Source organism: Phacochoerus africanus, chromosome 1 (assembly GCF_016906955.1).
Source record: "Phacochoerus africanus isolate WHEZ1 chromosome 1, ROS_Pafr_v1, whole genome shotgun sequence".
Classification (NCBI taxonomy): domain Eukaryota; kingdom Metazoa; phylum Chordata; class Mammalia; order Artiodactyla; family Suidae; genus Phacochoerus; species Phacochoerus africanus.
Window position 1 is genome coordinate 106,811,726 of NC_062544.1, and position 24,101 is coordinate 106,835,826.

At 44.6% G+C, this 24,101-nt stretch overlaps 1 protein-coding gene across 3 annotated transcripts in view; it reads left to right on the forward strand.

Annotated features, from left to right (window-relative positions):
- Positions 1 to 24,101, forward strand: part of GASK1A (golgi associated kinase 1A) — a 96,824-nt gene that overhangs the window by 58,132 nt on the left and 14,591 nt on the right. For all 3 annotated transcript variants that reach the window (XM_047771262.1, XM_047771253.1, XM_047771272.1), the window contains one exon: positions 21,685 to 22,974. In XM_047771262.1, the coding sequence (XP_047627218.1) occupies positions 21,730 to 22,974 (1,245 nt within the window). In that variant the 5' untranslated portion in view covers positions 21,685 to 21,729. The remainder of the gene's footprint in view (positions 1 to 21,684; positions 22,975 to 24,101) is intronic.

Here is a 24,101-nt window from a genome sequence, read left to right on the forward strand (position 1 = left end):
TTAACCCACTGGCTTTCAAAATTTCTTTTACCTAAGGAATACATTTTGCATTGTGACTCAATTGTGTGCGTGCATGCATGCGTGCATGCTTGTGTGCCTAAATAAAAGCTTTATGAAATGCTTAGCCTTATGAGAACCAGTGCCTCATATTTTCTTTCATTCTTCTCTTTTATTCCATTCCCTTTCCTTAAAAAATTCTGATAATGACCCTGGTAATCTATTTCGACCGACAAGGTAATAATCTGATTGAAATTCCCTTCTCTAACAGAGCTGTCCCCCTTCTTGATCTTGGTTCAGATTCCTTAAAATGAGGTAATTTGGCTGTTGAAAGCAAATGTGCCTGTTGTTGCTTTTTCGAATCACTGTGCCTCTTTGTAACATATACTGCACATTCTGGACTGACCTGGTACACACTGGTTCTCCACCCCCAGCAAACCCCATGGTGAAGTGTTCAGGAGCCCCTTTCCTGGACTAGCTGGCAGCCCCAAGGCTGTCTCCTTACTATTCTTCCTGAGTGGAGACAGGGAGGAAGTTTTCCATTGGGTCTTCTGTGGGTGCCTTTCCCCACTGCCCATCCTGACATAGACAGTTTGATACCTAGGGTGGATGCTGGACACAGCCCCCTGGGAACCCTGTGGTGGGAAGACATCTTAAAGGAGGCCATTTGGCCCATCTCTGCAGCAGCCAGGGTAGAGGTAGTATTAGTTTCCCCCTGTTGCTGTCATAAATTACCACAGACTTTGTGGATTAAAATAGTACAAATTTGTTCTCTTCTGGTTCTGGTCAGAAGTCCAAAATCAGTTTCCTTGGGCTCAAGTCAAGGTGTCAACAGGGCTAGTTCCTTCTAGAGGCTCTGGGGAGAATCCTTTTTCTTGCCTTCTCCAGCTTCTAGTAGCCATCTGTCTTCCTTGGCTTGTGGCCCCATCCTCTATCTTCAAAAAGCACCACTCCAGTTTCTGTTTCCATCATCACATTGCCTTCTTCTCTTCTGTGGTCAAGTCTTCCTCTGCCTCCCTTTATAAAGATGCTTGTCACTACATTTCGGGCTCACCCAAGTAATTCAGGATAATCTCCTCATGTCAAGATCCTTAAAGTAATCATGTGTACATAGTCCCTTTTCGCACATAAATTGACTCTCGCAGGTCCCAGGAATTAGGTCCTGAATGTTTTTGGGAGCCATTTTTCAGTTTACTACGGGAGTCATCCAGCTTCTACTTTAAGGACTGTAAGTTGCTCCCCCCTGTATAAACTGGCCTAGTCCTGTGTTGTCAGGTTTAGAATGTGTACTCCTAGGGGTCCTTTGAGACCAGTATGACCTCCAAATACTTTCCCATTCCCATATAGCAAAACAGTACTAATTAGATTTTAATAAGTAATTGCTATTTTCTACCATTTCCAGAGTTAGGTTTAAAGCTCCTCAATAAAGTTCCTCTTTGAATCTGCGGAAACACAGGGAGCTGCAGAATCTCAGAAGTGGAAGGAACTTAGAGATCATATAAACCAGGGCTCTCAAACTGGTGAACCCCTGGACCAAATCAATCAGATTTTCCAGGCTTGGTGCTTGATGCTGAGGAGAGAGATGAAGGAATCTGGGAAATTATCTTTTAAGACAGCACCATGCCTACAAGTCCATATATTTCCACATAATTCTAGATCACATGTCAGAAATTAGAAGTTCTGACACTCAGCATTGTTTTGTAATATTCCTCTGTATCATTCCCACATGGTCAGGTAAGATGCAGCTCAGGGTCTCAGGAATGCAAGCAGGAGTTAATACTTTGTAAACAGTGGGAGTTCCTTTCATGGCACAGTGGAAATGAATTTGACTAGGAAACATGAGATTTTGGGTTTGATCCCTGGCCTCGCTCAGTGGGTTAAGGATCCATCATTGCCATGAGTTGTGGTGTAGGTCACAAACACGACTTGGATCCTGTGTTGCTGTGGCTGTGGAGGAGGCTGGCGGCTACCAGCTCCGATTGGACCCCTAACCTGGGAACCTTCATATGCCGCGGGCATGGCCCTAAAAAGACAAAAACAAAAAAACAAAAAAAAAAAAACCAAAAAAACAACAAAAAAAACCCACCACCACCACCAACAAAAAAACTTTGTAAACACTATCCTTATACCCTTGCTTTAGAGTGCTACTCCCAGGAGGTGAACTGTATGATCATCCAGCAATTGGCTGAGGTTATGGACAGTTTTGTTTTAGATGTGTTTGGCGGTAGGATGGGGAATAAGGACACTGGAGATTATTTTCTCCTGCTTGCTAGTTTTGCTTTTTAAAAGTTTGCCCTGGATGCACTTCCATAACTAAATTTTACATTTTCTTACAGACAGGGAAAATCTTGTTCATTTAGACCCCTGTGGCACCACCATGCACTGGTGAAGTACCTAGTGGATGCCTGTCCCGGGGGAGATAGAGTCGAGCCATGATTTCTTGCCTAGGAGCGCTCTCCCCTTGGCACCTCTTTCCCTTTTCCACCTCTGCCCCTCCCCTGGTGTATCTACCAGAAACATGTTCCACATGCTCCAGTGTCTGAAACGCCCAGCACCAGGTCTTCACCTTGGCAGAACTTCTAACCAGGGCCCTGGCATTGTGGGACTAGTCCAGAAAGCCTGCCAGGGGCACATTCTACTTCATGACACAAAGGAGAGGAGCGCAACCCTTCCAGTTCCTTTTCTCGGTGGAACTTGGTGATACATAGTCCAGAGTAAGTGATCTTTTCTTCTACCACTGGATGCAACTCAATCCAAACATGTGGTCACATCCGGCCTGGAACGGGCTTGGTCTGGTTAGAGCAGAGGAAAAGGAGCCAGCTGTTATGAAATATTAGTCTGTGCTCAGTAGGCTCCCGCAGCCATTAGCAAGTACGTGGACAGGGATGCAGTGTTGGATCATTTATTCATGGATACAAAGCTACTGTCGGGGAAGTGGCAATCGACTTTACCCCTTTAAAGAGGAGAGCTGGGGTTCAGGGAGGAGGACTACAGCTCCTGACTTCAGGAGCTCCACAGAGAAATTAGGGAGGCAAGGGAAGTAAAGGTGAAGGTGCAGGCAAGGGGGCCCCTGGGGTGTAATTAGAGGCGGGTACTAGGGGCGTCTGCGGCAACATTACTTTTTAAAACTTCTGTGACCAGTGAGAGAGCAATCAAGCTTGCTTTGGAGAAAGAATTTCTGCAGGCTTGGGAGGCTTCGTGCCAGATCATTTCTTCCTCTTATCCTGCAGGCTGCTGCCTCTCTCCTCAGACACCCTCTCTCCCACTTGAAACTGTCTCCTCAAAGCCTCCTGCTGCCTTTGAGGCAGCTCCCTGACCTTTTTCAAGGTCACACACACCTTCTTTTTCTTTCTAGATTCTTATTACTAGAAACTATACAACATGGTATTGATTGATTGGTAGAGTAGTGATTCTCTGCTAATTAGAAACCTGCTGTCGTTAATTATCACTGTTTTTCCAAATGTGAATGGAATTTGGTGAGTCTGCCTTCAGACCTTCCTTTCCCAGAATCCCTTGTTTGATGGTCCAAGTATTTCTCAAGACTGATGGTCTCATAGGCTGATGTGCTACTGGAATTTCCCAACTCTGTGGGTTTATCTGGTTGAGACAAAAGGCTCAGCCTCTGTTCTGAGGCTGGATGAAAAATGGATGTGTTTCAGTTTCTTTCTTAAGGGATTTTCAAGAGTAATTTTGATCTAGACTTCATTTTTGCCTAGTTTGCACTATTAAAATCTCTCGTGTAAATCTGAACTCCACTGCACTACAGATTTTATGTCTGCTTTAGTGTTTGTGTTGACAGCTGCATTGATCCAAGTGATCTGGTGCTGAGAAATAAACCATTTTTGGAAAGTTATATATCTGAAACTGCTCTTATTTTGCCCTCACATTGGATTGATAGTTGGGCTGAATATAAAATTCTAAGCCAGAAATCATTTTCTGTCAGATTTGGAAAGATTTGCTCAGTTGTACTCTAGCCTTTATCACTGCAGTAATGAGGCCAAAGACATTCTGCTTAGTGATTACTTTGTATAAACCTGTTTTGGTTTTTTTTTCTCTCTGGAAACGTGTAGGGTGTTTTCCCTAGTCTTCTGAAATTTCATAAGGATGTGACTTGGTTTGTCTTCACCTAGCTTCCCAGTAGCTGAGCCTGAGGCAGAATGCTTGTGAACTATTATTTTGTTAATTTTTTAATTATTATTTTTTATTATTTTAAAATTATTTTATTTGCTATTGTTTTGTTATTATTATAAGAGTGAACACAGCCTCAGGGAACACACAGAGAAGCAGGGAGAGATGTTATGAGGATCCATTAGTAAGCTGACTATTGCTAAGTAAAATTGATTGCAGAATCTTCTGGACCTACTAAGACACTCATACAAATGGAATTTAAGACCACTTGAATTTATCTACTAGGTTCAGTCTTCCAGTGATCAAAGTTTTGCTCCATTTGACCTGACTTTCCCTATATCTCTGGGTTGTGTATTCCTAGGTACTACACATCTGCTAGTTGTGGGGGTTGGGGAAGGGGCAGGTGAGAGGCATAGTACCTATGATGAGGCTGTGCCTACAGATGGCTTAAAGAACCCCAGTCCAGGACTGCAGGGATGAGCCTTGCCTTATTAGACTGATCCATCAAAATGTAAATGCATGAATGTGTCTGTGCCGGAGGCCAGTGCCAGAGGCCAGCTCTGGCGGCCAGGGAGTGTACACTTTTCCCAAAGGAGAGGGATGTGCATCGGCTTTTGCAACAGAGACAGCCTCTTTGTCCCTTCTTTCAGGGTTCTGGGACTGCTCAAATTTTATTGGCATAAGTGGTTGATTATATAGACAGTTTTTTTACTACAGATTACATCACAGTGTTAAAAGTACATTGGTTAACTTTTACATGGTACAGCAGCTATACATCATGTTCTATGATCTTTGTTTTAACTACATTTAGTGAATACAGCTTAAGGGCAATTAGGTACAATACATCATGAGGAAAGGAGGAGACTCAGTACAAATCATACCATGGCCAGCAAGTCTCCACAAGTTGAAGAGGTCACGGACACAAGAATTTGGCATTCACAAATCTTGTTTTTAGACTGGTGCTTATCTTTAAAGTGTTATGGCAAGGAGACAGTGTAAGAAAATATAAACCAACTTAACTAGCTATCACTTAAAAGCTTCTATAACTCATAGCTAGGTGTCTTTTGGTCAAGAATAATATATGTCTAACTTATATGAACCTCATTAAAATCCTAACTCTAAAGTTTACTGTATAACTAGTTATTAGATAAACATTATGTTTTAATTAAGTTGGAATCAAATAGGGGAAAGTCTTTCAGGATGAAATTCTTATTATATTATTGTTGTAACTTTGTTAAATCACAAATCACCACAGGAAAATAAGAATAATAGGTAAATAATCAGGAAAGACTGAGGAAAACTGAATAAGAAATAAAACAACAGGAAAGACTAGGTCACCTGAGAAACAATCCATGTTCTCCGGCACAAACATGGAAATTGTCTTCCCCATCAACATCAAAGTGAGAGCTGTGTAACCTGAGGCCTGCCCTCGGCTTGTACGGTAGAGGCAGGCTTTTATCCTGACCAGAAGCCCACCTTCAGCTTGTACTGTTCAGGTGAACTCCCTTCCTTGGTTAGGAACCTGCCTTCAGGTTTTTCTGCCGTCAGGCAAGGTCCTTTTTTTGAGTCCCTGCATCTTCTAGGCTCTCCGCATGTCTGTATGTGGGTAAGGAAGGGGTTGCAAATAATTGAGTTTACTTCGATTTGAACCTTGTTTTTAGCCATTTTCTTGGCTACTTGGGAGACCCCAATAATATTTCAATATTCAGTGTGTAAGTGCTATCTTAAAACTCAGGCTTTCAGACTAATTCCCTGCCCTCAACTGCCAGGTACCCCCCAATATATAGATTCTTGGTTTTCTCTCTCCAGGTCTTTAGCTGGGTGCAGGGGTGTATTACCTGGTCAAGCAATGTGGAACAAGAGATCTGTGGAGCCAGCTGCTTCTTAAGACTACTTTCAACCAGCCTTGAAAGTTGACTTGTTTTTGATTCACCTTCACTCCTACCCCTGGAGTGAAGAGGTACTTGGTGATACCATTTCTAGATATACTGGGGGTGCTTCTGCAGGGTAAATCATGTTGAGTCTTGCTCCTTCACCTTCCTGTTTAGAATTCAGCCTTCATGATCTGCTAAGATCATTGCCACTCACTTAACTCCTTTCCAGCTTCCTGAATTTTGCTTATGGTTGCCTCCTACCCAGTTTTCTCTGTCCTTTAGATTTGACTCTTAAAAATAAGAGCCTTTTGGGAGTTCCTCTTGTGGTTCAGTGGGTTATAAACCCAACTATTATCCGTGAGGATGCGGGTTCAATCCCTGGCCTCGCTCAATGGGTTAAGGATCTGGCAGTGCTGTGAGCTGTGGTGTAGGCTGGCAGCTGTAGCTCCAATTCTGCCCCTAGCCTGAGAACTTCGATATGTTGCAGGCGTGGCCCTAAAAAGAAACAAAACAGCTTTTTCCTAGCATTTTTGTGAGGTTTTAGGAGGGCAGAGAGGAATGCCATGTGTTTCATCTACAATCTTTAGATGAACAACAGCATTGCTTTTTAAAATTGAATTGTCTGCCTGTAAGCCAGGCCTCACCTAGGTAACCCAACATGAGATAGACAGCCTAGCTTAAGTCACCTCTAGAAGCCTTGGCTTTTGAAAAGCAAAGGCTTTTTATTCTCTCTTGGGGCAGGAAGAGGCCAGCTCTCTAGGCTTTGCTTGGTTGCTTAGAGAAGGGTGCCAGGAGGGGGAATAACTCTTGTCCTTTGAGTCCTTTAGCAGGGACAGAATTCTAGTTAATACACTGATGGAGTCAGCCAGACCCAGGTTTGAATCCCACCCCTGCCACTTAGCTCTGAAGCTGTGAGGACATTACATGAGCTCCCTGTGCCTCAGTTTCCTCAACGCTGGATATGAACGATGATCCCTGCCTTATGGGGAGGTTGTGGGGAGTAGATGAGTTGTTGAAAGTCAAGTACCCGGCATGGAAGCTGGCATAGGAGCTGCTCCACAGTGCTGGCTACAGCCAATGTCGTGGGGTTTCCTGGAGGCCTCCCTCTGTACTTCTAAGATGGTTCCATCTGTGCCTGTGGGCATGGCTGCCCAGTTCCTCCCTAGTCCTTCCGAACCTCAGGTTTTCTTCTGGAAGGAGCTCTGTGCCCCGTGGTTGTTGGGAACTGCCCCCTCCGCAGCAGGGTCCCTTTATTTCCTATTCAGCCCACAAACTGCCCATCTGATAAATTTGCTAAGGGAAAAATTAAAGATTTAATTTTTGCATCTCGTGTTCCAAGGGTAGCTTTGTTTTAACACTCCCAAGGTCCTATCTTCAAGGCATTTCTTCTCCTGCTGCCAATTTCTCCAGGAGTATTTAACCCGCTCTGGCGCCCCACAGCCGATGTGTGAAAGTCTGGTGCACTGGGTTTGCAGAGCCTGGAGTCAGAGGCTGCTCTTTTGGTCACATGAGCTAATCATGGCTCTGAGCGGGGTGTGGTTGGTTCCCAAGACTTGCCCATGCCCCTTCCTCTCAACTGTGGCTTACCAGTCCTCAAAGTGCTGACCGGCACTTTAACCAGCCTATTCACAGATGGAGAGTGAGGCACAGGATAGTAACCTGAAGAAGGTGCTGGAGTCACAAAGTACTACAGAGACTTATTAATCCTGGGATTAAATAAACTACTAAGTAATCACTATAAAAATAAATGCAATGCCCTGTTCTTAACACTTTACTGTATTAAAACTCATTGAATCCTCACTACAACTCTTTGAGATTAGAACCATTATCATACCCATTTTTCAGATGAAGAAACTGATGCTACACAACACACTCATTAGTGGCAGAGCTGGGGTTTGAACCTAGAAAGTCCAGCTTCTATGTGTCCTCCAGTGTGTCCTTCAGGATCCTGCCTTTCTAAAGTAGAAGCTTGGTAAATATTTGTCAAATGATAATGAAACCCATCATTTCCTATGTCTTGGCTGATATCAGGTTCCCAGCTTGTGTAATGAAAAGACAGACCCAGGAATTCCTCAGGTCTCCTAAAGCCTTTTGCTGGCACTGGCTCCCCCACATCAGCTGGGAGCATCAGAAATGCTTCTGGATGAGCACCAAGGGCCTGAGCTAATGCTTCCCTCAAGGCTTGGCTCCTGTGTGCTGGGCAGGACTTGGTCTCTGGAGGCTGAGGATCTGAGTTGGAATTCCAGCTCTTCTGTTTAGTTGGTATGGCCTTATTCAGTTGACTAGGTATCTCTGAGCCTCAGTTTCTTCATCTGTAAAATGGGCATGGTGAGAATTCCTTCCTGCCTTCCAGGGTTGTTGTGAGAATGTCTGGAATATCCTTCTAGCCATATACAGAAAAACACTTAAAAAAGTGTGAGATGTTACCTGACTTTGGTGGAGTCCTTACAGGGTGGCCCCCAGCTCTGCTCCTTGGCTTTCTATACTCTGCCACCTGCACCCCTTTAGCTTAGAAATGTAGATTCCCTGGCCAGGCCAGTTTTGTGGGAAACTTTGGGCTAGCCCCAAATTGGTTGTCATTCACGTTTTTGCAATGAGACAGTGAGTTGCTTGAGGGCAGAGGTAAGCCTTCCTCTAACTGGTGTCACTGTTCCCTGGCCCAGAGCCTGGCCTGAAAGGATACTCAAAATAAAAGGGTAAGATTGTGGGCAAAAATTTTTCTGAAGAGAAACACTTTTGTGGTGGCGTGGGGTGGTGGTTCCAAAGGCACGTGGAAGCTCCTGGGCCACAGATCAAACCTGCACCACAGCAGCAACCCAAGCTGCTGCAGTGACAGTGCTGGATCCTTAACCCACTGTGCCACAGGGGAACTTCCAGGAACAATACCTTTCCTTGCCTCAGCCCTACACGGTCCCTTTGGAACTGTACGCCTCTTGGCCTCACTTCTGATGAGCCTGACAATCATGGCTTTCCTGGTGTCCTCCACTCCATGGTTTTCTAGTCATGTCTTGGTTTCTAGGCACTTATAATTAATAGCTCAGTTGCCAATAACAAAAACCACTGTAGAGAACAAGGGAGACTGAAAAGGTGAACCCACGCTCAGATGTTCCCTAACTAGAGCCTCCTTCCTGCCAGGCAGTGTCCTCCAGTAGAACTCTATCTAATGCTTGTGAGGGCTAGTTCTTAGGCTTTCTCATATCCACAAATTTGACAAAAACCTTACAGCCTTTTATGTTCTAAACGAAATGCAGCAAAGTGGGTGGAGAGTGTCAAAATTGCAATTTCTGTTATTGTTCTTTTTTTTTTTTTTTTGGCCACATGCACAGCATGTGGAAAGTTCCCAGGCCAGCAATGGAACCCGCTCCACACCTACAGCAGCGCCGGATCCTTAACCCACTACACCATAGGGGAGCTTCCCCTGTTACTGATCTTAAAAAATAATTTTTTACTTTGGCTGAAACAAAACAATTTTATTTTTATTTTGCTGAAACAATTTCTCAAATTTCTTTCTTATTTTCATGAATATGGATTGTAAATTTCTGCCATCTTGGAATGTAATATTCTAATCTTTACTGTTTTTTAAGTTTGTATTTTCTGGGATTCTCTCCCCTCTGTTTCTCAAGATCCATCAGTTTCTGAGACTCCATTTGGTCTTCATTTCTACCTCTAGCACTAGCCTGTTGGCATTGTTTAACCAGGAAGTTTCTGTCACATCACAAGGTTACTGTGTCCCTGATGTTATGCAATGAAAGCTGAACTGCAAAACCTGGGGCAGAGAGCCATGGACTTATTTGCTTGGGGTAAATGAAATTCACATTGACCCTCAGGAGAACTTCAGTTTACCCACCATCATGAACCTTTAGCCACCCCCCCCCACCCCCCCCACCGTAAATCCTCCAAGGCCAAATATCTTTAGTGCCTTTATGTGTACAAAATGCTTTACTTCAGGTGTGCCAAGGAGAGCATTTACTTGGGCAGATTAAGGAAGTGTGAGGACACAATGAAAAGAGATTTTCATTAAAAAAATTGAAATATGATTAATTTTTTTTTTGTCTTTTTGCCATTTCTTGGGCCACTCCCACGGCATATGGAGGTTCCCAGGCTAGGGGTTGAATCAGAGCTGTAGCTGCCAGCCTATGCCAGAGCCACAACAATGCAGGATCCGAGCTGCGTCTGCGACCTACACCACGGCTCTTGGCAACGCTGGATCGTTAACCCACTGAGCAAGGGCAGGGATCGAACCTGCCACCTCATGGTTCCTCGTAGGATTCGTTAACCACTGCGCCACAACGGGAACTCCGAAATGTGATTAATTTATGGTGTTGTATTAGTTTCAGGTATACAGCTAAACGATTCAGAATACGTATATTCTTCTTCAGAAGTTCCCATGTGGCTTAGCAGGTTAAGGATCTAGTGGTGTCACTGCTGTGGCTCAGGTGGCTGCTGTGGTGCAGATTCAATCCCTGGCTCAGGAAATTCTGCATACTGTGGGTGTGGCCAATATGTATATTCCTTTTCAGATTCTTTTCCATTATAGGTTACAAAATATTGAATAAGTTCCCTGTGCTATACAGTAGGTCCCTATAGTTTATCTATTTTATATGTAATGGTGTTATCAGTTAATCCCAAACTCCTCTAATTTATCCCTTCCCCCCTTGCCCTTTGGTAACCACAAGTTTTTTTTCCTACGTCTGTGAGGTTATTTCTATTTCGTAAGTTCATTTTTATCATTTTTTAAAGATTCCACATATAAGTGGTATCACATGCTATTTGTCTTTGTCTGACTTACCTCACTCAGAGTGATAGAGATTTTCATTTTCAAGAAGGACTTTTCTCTGTCCTTAAAAACACACTGTGGACCATCATTTGCAAAACTGAGCTAGCTTCTTGGGCTTAGTGCCCACTGAATTGCTGCAAGTCAGGACTGTGTGAAGCCCCAGGAAGTTGCTGAAAGAGGCAGCAAAGGCAGCAAAGGGGTGGCAGGATCCCAGGTTCCTTTTCCATTAGTCCCTTCCTAAACTCACCTCTGTCTCATAAGACTCCGGAGTCTTCATCATTCTGTGATGGAATGAAAAGTACATGAGCTTTGGGAAAAATTCACATCCTACCTGCCACTGACATGCTGTGTGACCTTGAGCAAGGAGCTTCTCTAAATTTTAATTTCCGTAATTCTAAAATCATCATATTATTACATGTGTTATGGGGTTTTGAGTGTACTGTGTGCATAGTGTGTGTTCAGTAAGTGGCTGTTGTTAATAGGATCTGCCGTATTCGTTCCTCAAGTCAGATTATGTTCAGTTTCTTGGCTACAGTTGTAAAAATGCTTGAGTTGAAAGGAACTTGGATACCATCTTCTTCTGGAAGGAGCAGGGGGCATAGAACCTGCGTGGTTTTGAGATCAAGCCCTAGACCTACTTTGAGAACAATAGATTATTAGAAACTGCCTTTTGATGTTATCTCTCAAGTATACCCAGATTTGATTGGGTCAAATGGTGGTATTTTCTCATTGATATTCTATTTAATAAAGTAGGACATGATAAAAAAATATGTGGTACATATATATAATGGAATATTAGCCATAAAAAGAATGAAATAATGCCATTTGCAGCAACATGGTTGGACCTAGAGATTATCATACTGAGTAAAGTAAATCAGACAGAGAAAGACATCATATGATATGATATCACTTATCTGTAGAATCTGATAAAAATGATACAGAAGAACTTATTTATAAAATAGAGACAAACTCACAGATTTCAAAGTCAATCTTATGGTTACCATAGGTGAGACTGTTGGGGGAGGGAAGAATAGGGAGAGTGGGAATAATATATACACACTACTATATAAAATAGATGATTAATGAGAACATACCATACAGCACAGGAAAATCTACTCAATAGTTTGTAGTAACCTATATGGGAAAAAAGAATGAATATATTTATATGTATGACTGATTCACTTTGCTGTACATCTAAAACTAATACAACATTGGAAGTCAACTATACTCCAATAAAATTAAATTTTTTAAAAAGTAGGTCATGAGACAATAAAATTATTTTCATTTTGGAGGAAAAATAAATGTAGTCTTGAAAACATTTTTATTTTCCCTCAGTTTGCCCCAGTGCACAGAGGCTGCCACTTACCCTTAATCTTGCTCAAGCCTGACATTTTACAGATGAACTGACCATTCCCAAAGAGCTAACCTGTGAGAGCAGGGCCCACCCCTGAGACCCAGGGCAGTCCTTTGGAATCAGGGCTGGAGTAGGGGCTTTGGCTGACAGCCCTTTCCCAGGGTGACCCAGCTATTAGGTCACTGGTTCTGGAGCCGGGATGCCTAGGTTCATGTCTTGGTTCTGCCCTTGCTAGCTCTGTGAGCTTTGGGTCACCCTGATTTATTTCTGTGCCTTGTTTTCCTCACCTGTAAAATGGGATAATAATCTTCATACCTACCCTGTAAGACACATACAGATTGATGAACTTAATAGAAGTAAAGTTCTTCAAATAGTCCCAGGCACACAGTGAACATGGAATAAATGTTAGTTATCATTCCTTTGGTCCCCCCTCCCCAGGCCCCCTGGAGATTGGCCAGGCCAGAAATTATAGGGGCAGAGGTCCTGTCTTGTCTTGAAGTTGCTGATGTGGAAGGAAAATCACATCTTTCCAGTAGAGCTGAGCAAAGGGCCTGGCCGGATGGTGGCTTAGGAGACAGCCAGCCTGGGCTTCTGCCCACAGTGGAACAAACAATTCTAACCTCCTAGGACCCAGAGATCTGGGTCAGATAGGGACACTGTGTGCCTGGAGGGTCTAACGGGCTGTGCCTGTCGCTTTTGCTGTCAAAGGCTTGTGCCAGCTCTGCTCCCCATGCCTGGAGCCTGATTCTGGGTTCAGCCAAGGAAGCAGAGTTTGAGCAGGTCCAGCCTGCAGCGTTACTCACAGAATGAACATGTGGTTTTAATCCAGCCCTTGAAAATATTCTTATGTATTCCTTCTTACCTCAGCCCTGGTTTTGTTATGAAAATTATTTAACTGATCTTTAAAAACTGGAACACAAACTCCGCATTACAAAATCTCTTCAGTCTCACTAAAGTCTGAGTAGTGATGAATCAGTGATCAACCAGTGGGGGCTGCTTAGAAGAGGACAGAGAGGTCAGGGGACGGAACAAAAGGGGCTGTTGCACCTTTAGTGATGACTCCAGAGCCAGAGCCAGAGCCAAACTCGTTTTTTATTATACAGGCACACACACACATATACCCCATGTGGCTTCCCTCTGTCCCTTCTCCCACCCAGGAAACTCCCACCAAGAAACTGTTTACAAGTGCTTTGTCTTTATATCTGTTGTGATGAGAAGAGGACCACACGATCTTTGTCTTCTCTCCACCTTCCCTGCCCTGCATGTTATCCCATCCATCACAGCAGTTCAGTGGAGGACCAGGTTTTTATCATATTATTATTATTATTATTATTTTGTCCTTTTTGCCATTTTCTTGGGCCGCTCTCGCGGCATATAGAGGTTCCCAAGCTAGGGGTTGAGTCAGAGCTGTAGCCACCGGCCTACACCAGAGCCACAGCAACACGGGATCCGAGCCGTGTCTGAGACCTACACCACAGCTCACGGCAATGCCGGATCCTTAACCCATTGAGTGAGGCCAGGGATCGAACCCCCAACCTCATGGTTCCTAGTCAGATTCGTTAACCACTGAGCCATGATGGGAACTCCCTTGTCATCTTACTTTGACATCTGGGAGTTAAGAAAAGATGGCTCTGTCTCTGTTCTTGCCAGCTGGTCTGCTGAGACCAGCTCAGCAGGATGGGGCTGAAGAATGGGTGCTGTGAAATTTAAGGAAAAACATTAACATAGAACAAGACACAGAGACATTTATCTTAAGGTGGGAACAGGGGGACTCAAGGTCTCAGGGACCAAGAGCACCGCCTTAAGAAACCACACTGCTTTTATTGTGTTTTTTAGGATTACATCAAGTGAGGAGGGGGCTATGGGTGGAGGATATAGGGTTTGTTTATTGTTTTATAAGTTCTTTTATTATTTTAAAAGTAACTTAGCTGGTAGAAGTTTAAGCTTTTACTCTGACCTTTAGGCACATAACAATCATTAGCATTTGAGTTAGCTATATATGTATAGCATTGCAGAGAGTCCTCACTGTGTTTCCGCAAACCCGCATGCCTAGGTTTGCACTTTGGTTCTCTTTGCTAATACATATTCTGCTAATGACCACTCATAAGCCACTTGGCCATGAGGTTCCTCTTTCTCTTATTCCTTAGAGGACATATCATGCTTGTGCAAATGGCGTGCCTAGACCAATGCATTAAGTCCTCATTCAGCTGACCCAATGAATAACTTATGCCTTTAGGTCTTTGTTCTTAAGCTTAAGTCATTTACCAGTATTGTGACTGTTTTCCAAGCAGGAAGATGGGGTAAAGTAAAGCAGGACAATATGGAGTTTTCAGGAAAGAGGCTAAGAAAATATTGTAGAAACATGTCTCACGACACTGGTCCCTGTGCAGCAGCCAGTGGGAGTCACAGTTGATGAGCCTGGAATGTCAGGGTTTAGAGCAGGGCATCCTGGAAGGTGGTCTGGGTGGGGAAGGAAGAGCCAGTGCCCAAAAGTGAGGCAAAGTCCTAATTTTCCCCAAGTAGGAGAGCATTCTTTTCCCTGTAACACTTTAGAAATGAGAAGGTTTCCTGCTGGTGGTTATAGTACAAACTGTAATAGAGTCCTTTTCTACAAATGTTCTCATTTCTCAAACTCAGTGCAAAGATCATCAGAATATGTTGGAATTTTTCCAAAAAGATCTTGAAAGACCTTTCTGGTTTCCATTTGACAGAAGGCATCCTCCATGCCACCTGCCCATCTCATGGGCAAGACTGGTTCATGGGATGTATCTGACCAAGTTGCACCATCATTATCATCATAGCCTGAGTCCCATCTGTAGTGACACCACTGTGTCATTTTTAGTCAAGGGAAGAACACTCTATTTCAATACTAAACTGCCTTACTATTTTCTGACCAAGGGTACATAGTGAACCCGAAAGAACTCACTGAAGGATCTGTATTAGTTAGGGTTTGCTGTGATAATGCTGCAAAGCAAACAACCTCACAATCACAGTAGTTTGTAACAATATATACTCTTACCTTGGTTACAGGGCTGTGGACCCAGCAAATGTGGCTGGGTTGGGCCCAGGTTTGGGACAGTTCTGCTCTAGGTGCCTCACCTGGGACGTGCTCCTCTCATGATGGAGGACAAGTTTGCAAGGAGGCAAGTCACACCACATAGACACATTTAAAGCCTCCAATAGAATCTGGCCTACTATGTCCACTTACATTCCATTGGCAAAAGCAGGTCACATGGCCAAGGTCAAAGACAGTGGGCAAGGGAGTGTACTCCAACTTCGGCCAAGCCATGGCAAAGTGAGGAGACAGGGAGAACAGTGAACTAATGATTCCATCAATGACACTGTCTTTTACTTCATGTTTAAGAGCTACCTTCACCTTGTATGGAGGCAATGCCAGAGAATTGGTGGTGCTCTTGTTCCCAGCCCAGCCCAGCCCCCATCTTCACTGTGGGCTGGCCTCTTTACTACTCTCCTGGAGCCCCTTCCTGTAGTCATTAGGGGACCCCAAATCTCAGTCTCTTTCTTTTAGCCTGTCTGCATAAAATTGAGGAGAGAAAGGGAGGGAGCACCTTTTAGCCACTCTTCGTGGCTCCCACCCTTTCTCTCCTCAACTTTGTGTATACTTTTTTTTTTCCCCCCAAGACCAAACGATTCCTTCCTGTTCCATCCTGGATATCTTTGGATGGAGCTTCTGTAGGGAGAGACCTTTCTCACTGCTCAAGTGGCCTCCTTCTGACTTACACTTGTGGTTTTATTTTATTTATTTATTTATTTTAATAGTTATTTCCACACTTGTTGTTTTATAATGAAAGAGTTTCTCTTTATGTTCCTACCTTGAGCTATGCTCCCAGATATCCTTATTACAATATGCCAAAACCCAGGAAGGGTTGGTGGGGGATCTTTTTTAGATCCCAGAAAAATAGAGGGGTCCTGAAAGTGAGGGCAGAAACCCTGATCCTACTGTGCAAATGTACCAAACCATATACTGGGCCCTTTCTCTATTTTGACTCATTTTTTTCTCATGTTAATCCTTGAGGGAGGAATTACCTCATTCTCCCCCATTTTATGACTGAGGAAATGAGACTGGTTGTATATCTTGCTCAGAAGGGCACAAGCTAACCTAGAATTCAAATGTATCTTCCCTAATGATTTTTGAGCTACCCTGTTTTCACCCCTCTTCCTTTGTAGCTGTAAGTGGATGCGACTGCTGAGCCAGGGGGCATCTTCTCTGTAAAATTAAAGGGGAGGAGTTCCCATTGTGGTGCAATGGAAACGAATCTGACTAGTATCTGTGAGGATGCGAGTTTGGTCCCTGGCCTCGCTCATTGGGTCAGGGATCTGGCGTTGCCATGAGCTGTGGTGTAAGTTGCAGACATGGCTCAGATCCCATGTTGCTGTGGCTGTGGTATAGGCCAGCAGCTGCAGCTCCCATTCAACCCCTAGCCTGGGAACATCCATATGCCACAGATGTGGCCCTAAAAAGACCAAAAAAAAATGGATTAATGGGGAGTCTTGGTGAAAGGGTGGGAGATGGGGCTTTGAGGAGGCACGAGAAACTGAGCAGCTGTAGAACCAGACAGTGAAGGTCACACAATTCTTCTTTCCCTCCTGCTGCCAGCCTTGCAAAAGACAGTGCCTGTGTTTTGGATGGAGACAATTGGGGCCGGGTTCCACCGGCAGGTGTGCAGCAATGGTGTCAGTTGGGTTCCACCAGCAAACTTTGTAGTACATCATGTATCATTCCATTTCCTCCTTTCTCTAATATCCTCTTTATTATTCAGCTGAATATTTCTCTTCAGAGGATGTTTTTACAGTTTGATCAAAGCTGCTTTTCTTTTCCCAAAAGCTTTGCTTGGGTGGCCCTGCAGGAACCTCAGCTCATGGCCGTTTTGAACCTTTCTCCCTGCACAGCTGCACAATTGCCAACTTTCCCCAGGTTGTCTGAAGCCAAGTTAGGCCATGAGAAGGATCAAAACAGTCTGTCTTCTTGAAACATTTTTAAAAGATGATTTATCTTTCTCTAGTGGTATCTGAAACTTTGAGAATCCAGATTGTGAATCCAACTTGAAAACATATTTTTCTTTTTAGAAGAAAAAAAACCCCCAAACTTCTTTGTCCATGGCCATTTCTAGTTTTAGTTTAAATTTGAAATATTGGTATTCTTGCCAGCAGTTGTGTGACTCTGTAAATTAGTTCTCTAGACCTTTCAGTTTTCTCGTCTGTAAAATAGGAATTGAATAATTCCCATTTCCCTACGTTGTTGTGAAGATTAGGAAGATAATAACTCATATACAATTGAAAAGTTAACATCAATAATGGTATCTGCAATTGATTGAATTTGAGAATCCTGAATCTGTGATTATGGCGGGCTAACTGTATTGTTTGGGTTTTTCACAGTGCTTATCTATGCATGTGTTACACAAATGTGTGTGTATGTTTAAATAGTAATAAACACCATATTAAAAACGTATCTAATCAGGACAAAAATTTAGAATCTTACTCAGAAAGTATCATCAGCTAAAGGCATCTTGGGGGAGACAATGATCATCTGCTTTGTAGAAAAAAAGGCTTATTCTCCATAGGTATTTTCTGTGGCATTATTTATTTATTTATTTAGGCCACACTTGTGACCTGTGGAAGTTCTTGGGCCAGGGATTGAACCCACATTGCAGTTGCACCCTATGCCACAGCTATAGCAATGCCAGATCCTTAACCTGCTGCCTGTAGGCATCACTTAGGATGCCTCTCAGCATTGCCCCTTCAGGGAGTTCCCATTGTGGTTCAGTGGGTTACAAACCTGACTAGAATCCGTGAAAATGCGGGTTTGATCCCTGGCTTCACCCTGTGGGTTAAGGATCCAGTGTTGCCATGAGCTGCGGTGTAAGTCACAGATGTGGCTCAGGTCCCACATTGCTGTGGCTGTGGTGTAGGCCAGCAGCTGTTCGACTGCTAGCCATGGGAACTTCCATATGCTGCAGGTATGGCCTTAAAAAATCATCATAATAATAATTGCCCCTTTGAAGGGTGGGGCTAGGCATTTACCCACCGACTTTTTGTCCCCTGTTGGTTGAGGGTTTTCCTCAAAGGTGTTAATTTCCTCTGTGCCTCCCTGAGAGTGGGCAAGAAGGCAGGGAATGATTCAGGGGCTTGAGGTGGGAAGCTGACAGTGTGCAAGGGGATCGTCCACTATGGGGGCAGCTGGAGTCAGTTTGGGGCTAAGGGGAACATAACACTGGGCATAAAAAGCATCTTCTATAGAGAGGGGGCCCCTGGAGTCCCAAACAAGAAGGAACCCCAGAGATTGAAGGAACCCCTCTGGGATATATCTGAAGGAAAAAAATCATATCTTGAAACAGTTGTCTGCATGCTTATGTTCATTACAACATTATTCATAACAGCCAAGATGGATGGATGGATACAGAACATGCATACATGTATACAGTGCAATATCTGCCATAAAACAGAAGGAAATCTTACCATTTGCAACAACATGGATAAACTTGGAGAACATGCTAACTGAAATAATCTGGGCAGAGAAAGACAAATACTGTATGGTATCACTTATATTTAGAATCTCAAAAAAAAAAAAAAAAAAGGCTGATGCATAGAAATAGAGTACAATGAAGGAGTTCCTGTCATGGCTCAGCAGTTAAAGAATCTGACTAGCATCCATGAGGATGCAGATTCAATCCCTGGCCTTGCTCAGTGGGTTAAGGATCCAGTGGTGCTGTGAGCCATGGTGTTGGATGCAGACGTGCTCAGATCATGGTGCTGTGGCATAGGCTAGCAGCTATAGCTCTGATTCAACCCTGGCCTGGGAACCTCCATATGCCAAGGGTGTGGCCCTAAAGAGCAAAAAAAAAAAAGAAGAAGAAGAAATTTTCAACAAACAAACAAAAAAGGAGTTCCCGTCATGGCTCAGTGGTTAACAAATCCAACTAGGAACCATGAGGTTGCAGGTTCAACCCATGGCCTCGCTCAGCGGGTTAAGGGTCCGGCATTGCCTTGAGCTGTGGTGTAGGTCACAGAAGCGGCTTGGATCCCACGTTGCTGTGGCTGTGGTGTAGGCCAGAGGCTACAGCTCCGACTGGACCCCTAGCCTGGGAACCTTCATATGCCGCGGGAGCAGCCCTAGAAATGGCAAAAAGACAAAGAAAAAAAAAAAAGAAAGAAAGAAATAGAGTACAATGGTGGTTGCCAGGAGCTTGGGGGTGGAGGAAATGGGAATATGTTGGTCAAAGAGTTCAAACTTTCATCTATAAAATGAATTGATTCTGAGGATCTAATATACAGTGTGGTGACTATAGTTAGAAATACTGTATTGTATACTTGAAATTTGCAAAGAGAGTAGCTCACTACACACAAAAAAAGGTCCATGTGTGGTGCTGGATGTCTTAACTAACTTGACTGTGGTAATCATTTCATAGTCTCTACATATATCAAATCATCACATTTAATGCTTTATATACAATTTTATTTGTCAATTATCCCTCTATAAAGCTGAAGGAAAAATGAAAAAGAAAAAAGGAAGAATCCTTAGGGTTCCTAGGCAGGGTAAAAGGTCAGCCTAATCTTAGATTTCTCTGCAGCAGTGTTTGATGTTAGAAAACTGTGGAGCAGGATCCACCAGCTATTCCAAGGAAGAAACTGAGCAGTATTTTATAGCTCGCCAAACTTTCTCTCAAGTATGAATGCTATAGAAAAATAGTTTTGAACATGCAAGAACTCAGAGACTACTGTTCCCATGAGTACTTCTTGAAAAAATTATGGAGTTTTAACTTCAGTCAACCAAGGAATAATGGAAAACTAGGGCAAAAGGGACAGGAATGTGCAAAGAATATATTTAACTGAAGAACTAAGACTGAACGAATGTGAGTATTGGAGTGGAAGAGACATGTTTTATAGCCTAATAATATAGAAGTGACACAAATCTAAAACTTTGGAAGGTGAATGGGGGAAAAGATGGGAGAAAGAATAAACATGCTGCTCATTAATGATAGCTGGGAGCAAAAAAATAACATATAAAGGTGACAGAGTTTTGAAATGTCAGCATTTTTAGTTGTTCAAAGGCAAACTTTAAAAAAAGATAATGCTGGTAATTAAAATTGAATAGCAAAGGTATGGTAGGAAATGGGGGAAGAGGAAATATATTAATTGTATGATTGTTTTTCCTAGGACTTAAGGGCTATAGTTCAAAGAACTAGATCTAAGGGCATACAATCATAAAGGCAATCCAAATCAAAATTTCCTAAATGTTATAAGACAACTGAGTAAAGGTAACTGAAAATATAGCAAAAGACCTAAAAAATTACAAATACAAAAGATATATCATAAAATATGACAGAACAAAGACTAAACATGTATGGCATCTCAAGTAACAAAAATGGGCTAAATCCACCCAGTGAAGGAATATGAAACTTCACCAGGCTCAGAACTGGAACCAGAAGCTTCAGGAAGCTGGGCAGGTGCTCCCTCCTGTTTGGGTTTCTGGTTTGCTGCTGTTTGTTCTCTCTCCTTGCAGACTGGCTCTCTATAGAACATGGCCACTGCCGGAATCATTGGTTGAGAAGCCATGTGCCCCTGCTCTCAAGTTCATGAGCAGAACAACCCACCAGCTTTGGTCAGGAGTCAGGGTGCCTGGACTGATGCGGCAGCTGGGGTGTGGTGGGGGATGGAGATGGTGCTTCAGGCTCACAGTTACAGGGACTCCAAAATACAGTGGCTTAAACAGCCCTTCCCAGTTCTGCTCCTGCATGATCATGCATGTTCCCAAGCTCCTTCCTTCTGGAGGCTCCAAGGTGCCCAAGCATCAGAATCACATGGAGAATTTGTTAAACACGGGTTGTCGCACCTCTGTTTCTGATCTAGTGGTTCTGGGGTAGGACCTGAGAATTTACACTTCTGACAAGTTTCCACGTGATACTGATGTTGCAGGTCCAGAGACCATGTGTTGAAAAATCACTGCCCCAGTGTGTGTCCTTGCCAAGATGTGTGGACCTGGCACTGCCACACTTGTGTGCCCAGACAGGAAAGCTGGGGCAGAAAAAAATGGTTGCATTGGGCCATGGACAGGGACTGGGTCCCAGGGCCACATTTGGCTGCGAAGGAGGCTGGGCAAGGTCATCTGGAACTTGGAGGCCATGTGCCTAGAAAAGGGAAGAGCATGTTTGTGGGAGACAACTACAGGTCTGCAGAGTGGGATCATCTGGAGATGAAAAGACTGGCCAGTGCTTAGTGGTGGGGGACAGATGAGCAATGACTCTTACGATGTTGGGTGACCAGAGTCATAATGGTAATTTATTCAGAGGGGAGAAGACTAAGTCAGCCTGCAGGCATTGGCCAAGGCTCTGCTGGAGACAGAGCAAGGCTAAGCTTTGAAGCAGGAGCACAGTTGCCTTTGGCTGCCCATTCTTTCTTAAAGATGGCTAGGTGTTTCTCCCCTGGCTCCTCTCTTTTGTTTTCATGTACCTAAGATGTTCTTTGATTTTTTTTTTGTGGGTTGGGGCTGATGTTTTCACAGGTCTCAAGCTTTCTTTTTCTACCCCATCCCCCAGGCATCTTGGCTTTGGAGAAAGCTGCGTGGCAAGAAGCGATTGGTGATGACATTCTGCCTCTTGATGACTCTGTCTATGGTGGCTGTCACCCACTTACCCCCGCAGCATCCAGCTATTGACTCTGGTCCCATGGAGCCCCAGGGGGTAACTGGCACCCCTGCCCCCAACAGATGGCAGGCTCTGAGCTCCAGCTGGAGGCAGCGGGCAAGAAACCTGAGGTTCCGGAGAGGCTGGGCCCTGCCCAAGAATTCTGTCCCGGTGTGTGCTGAGGAGCCAGACCACAGAGGGACCATGGATAGCAGCAGGCAGTCCCAGGACAGGGACAGCAAACATCCAGGGAGGGTCAGGAGGGACGTGACTTTGGCACCTCCAGGACATTTGAGACTCAGTACACAGCATCTTGTGCTCTTGAGGGAGGATGAGGTCAGGGGTCCAGGAGCCAAAGACCTGGACTCCCCCTGGCATGACAGTCCCCTCCAGAAGGCACAGAGTGAGATGGGCACCCCAGATGCCCCCCTGGCAAGGTGTGACACGGCAGCGTTAAGGGCTTGGAGATCTACCGCTAGACCGACCCTCCAGCCCCATCCAGCAGAAGGTGGGAATCTGCCAGGAGATGGGAACAGAGCCTTGACTGCTGGACCACAAGCAGGGCGTCCTGCCCCAGCTGCAGGTGCTCATTGGTGGCCTGGCTCTGTTGGGGAGCTGCAAAGATCTGTCTGGTGTGACGCTGAGACCCCTGGATTGTTGAGTGGCTCAAGGACTAGGGGGCAGGTCCCCCCATGGCTCACAGAGCACGATGTACGGACCCTTCAGCTGTTGGCTCAGGGGGAGGTGGTGGGCAAAGCCAGGGTGCCTGGCCATGGGCAGGTGCTGCAGGTTGGCTTCTCTGCCAAGGGTGTCCTTCAGAACATATCTCCTGGGCTCAGCCAGCTCTGCTCCCAGGGACTCTGTGGCCTGATCAAGAGGCCTGGGGACCTGTCTGAGGTCCTGTCCTTCCACGTGGATCGCGTGCTGGGACTGTGCCGGAGCCTACCCGCCGTGGCCAGGCGCTTCTACAACCCTCTGCTGCCCTACCGCTACACAGATGGTGGTGCAAGGCCTGTTATCTGGTGGGCACCTGATGTGCAGCACCTGGGTGACCCAGACAACGACCAGAACTCTCTGGCCTTGGGCTGGCTGCAGTACCAGGCCTTGCTGGCACGTGGCTGCAGTCAGCCAGACCAGGACCCGTGCCTGGACATCCACCACGCTGAGTGGGCACGCCTGGCACTCTTCGACTTCCTGCTGCAGGTAGGTGGGGCCTGGTGGGAGAGGGATGGGGAGCAGCAGAGGTAAGGGATTCGGGTGAATTGAGACGCCGGAATTGCTCATCTGAGAATGGAGGTGACTCTGCCCCTAGTCCTGGTTTTTGGATCACCAAGCACCCAGCTTTGTTATTTTTCTGCCTCTGTGTTTATTCATCCAGTGGTGTGCTGGAACCAGCGTGTATCAGCTCACAAGAGCTGATGACTGAAGTTGTCAGGAATTTTGTGACCTGATTGTAAAACACAGGCATTATTAGAATTTAAATTATATAAACTAGTTTTATATAAATTAGTATTTTTTTTTGTCTTTTGTTGTTGTTGTTGTTGTTGTTGTTGCTATTTCTTGGGCCGCTCCCGCGGCATATGGAGGTTCCCAGGCTAGGGGTTGAATCGGAGCTGTAGCCACCGGCCTACTCCAGAGCCACAGCAACACGGGATCCGAGCCATGTCTGCAACCTACACCACAGCTCACGGCAACGCCGGATCATTAACCCACTGAGCAAGGCCAGGGATCGAACCTGCAACCTCATGGTTCCTAGTCGGATTCGTTAACCACTGCGCCACGACGGGAACTCCTTAAATTAGTATTTATGCTTAGTTTATTATATATATTTATAATATAGTTATATATTATATAAACTAAGCACATAATAAGTTGTGTTCGAGACAAAGGTAATAAATACTCTGAACTCATTACTTCGTAATTATTTTACGTCTTACTGCAACCTGTGCTCTTGAGGTTATTTGCATCCATCTAGTAAATACTACATGATGCTGAGCACCTGCATATCCCTTGCCAGCTCCACATTCAGCCACTCTGGTAGCTTGAGACCGGCCAGGGTAGGGGTATTTACACCATGAGAATCAGCAAATGAGACCAATCAGGACTTCCCCTTTTCCTGTAGAGTGGTTGTTAAACATGTATTAGCACACTAGTTTGTAATGTTTTGTCCTTGAATCAAGAATGATTAAAGATGGTTACATAATTTGAAAAATCCAGTTGGGGTGGGAGAGAGATAAAATGGGAGAGGGAGAGATAAAGGGATGTTACTGGTCCAGCTTGGGCCCTGAAGAATGAGGAAGCCATGGGCCCAGTTGAGGACCTTGCTGTGC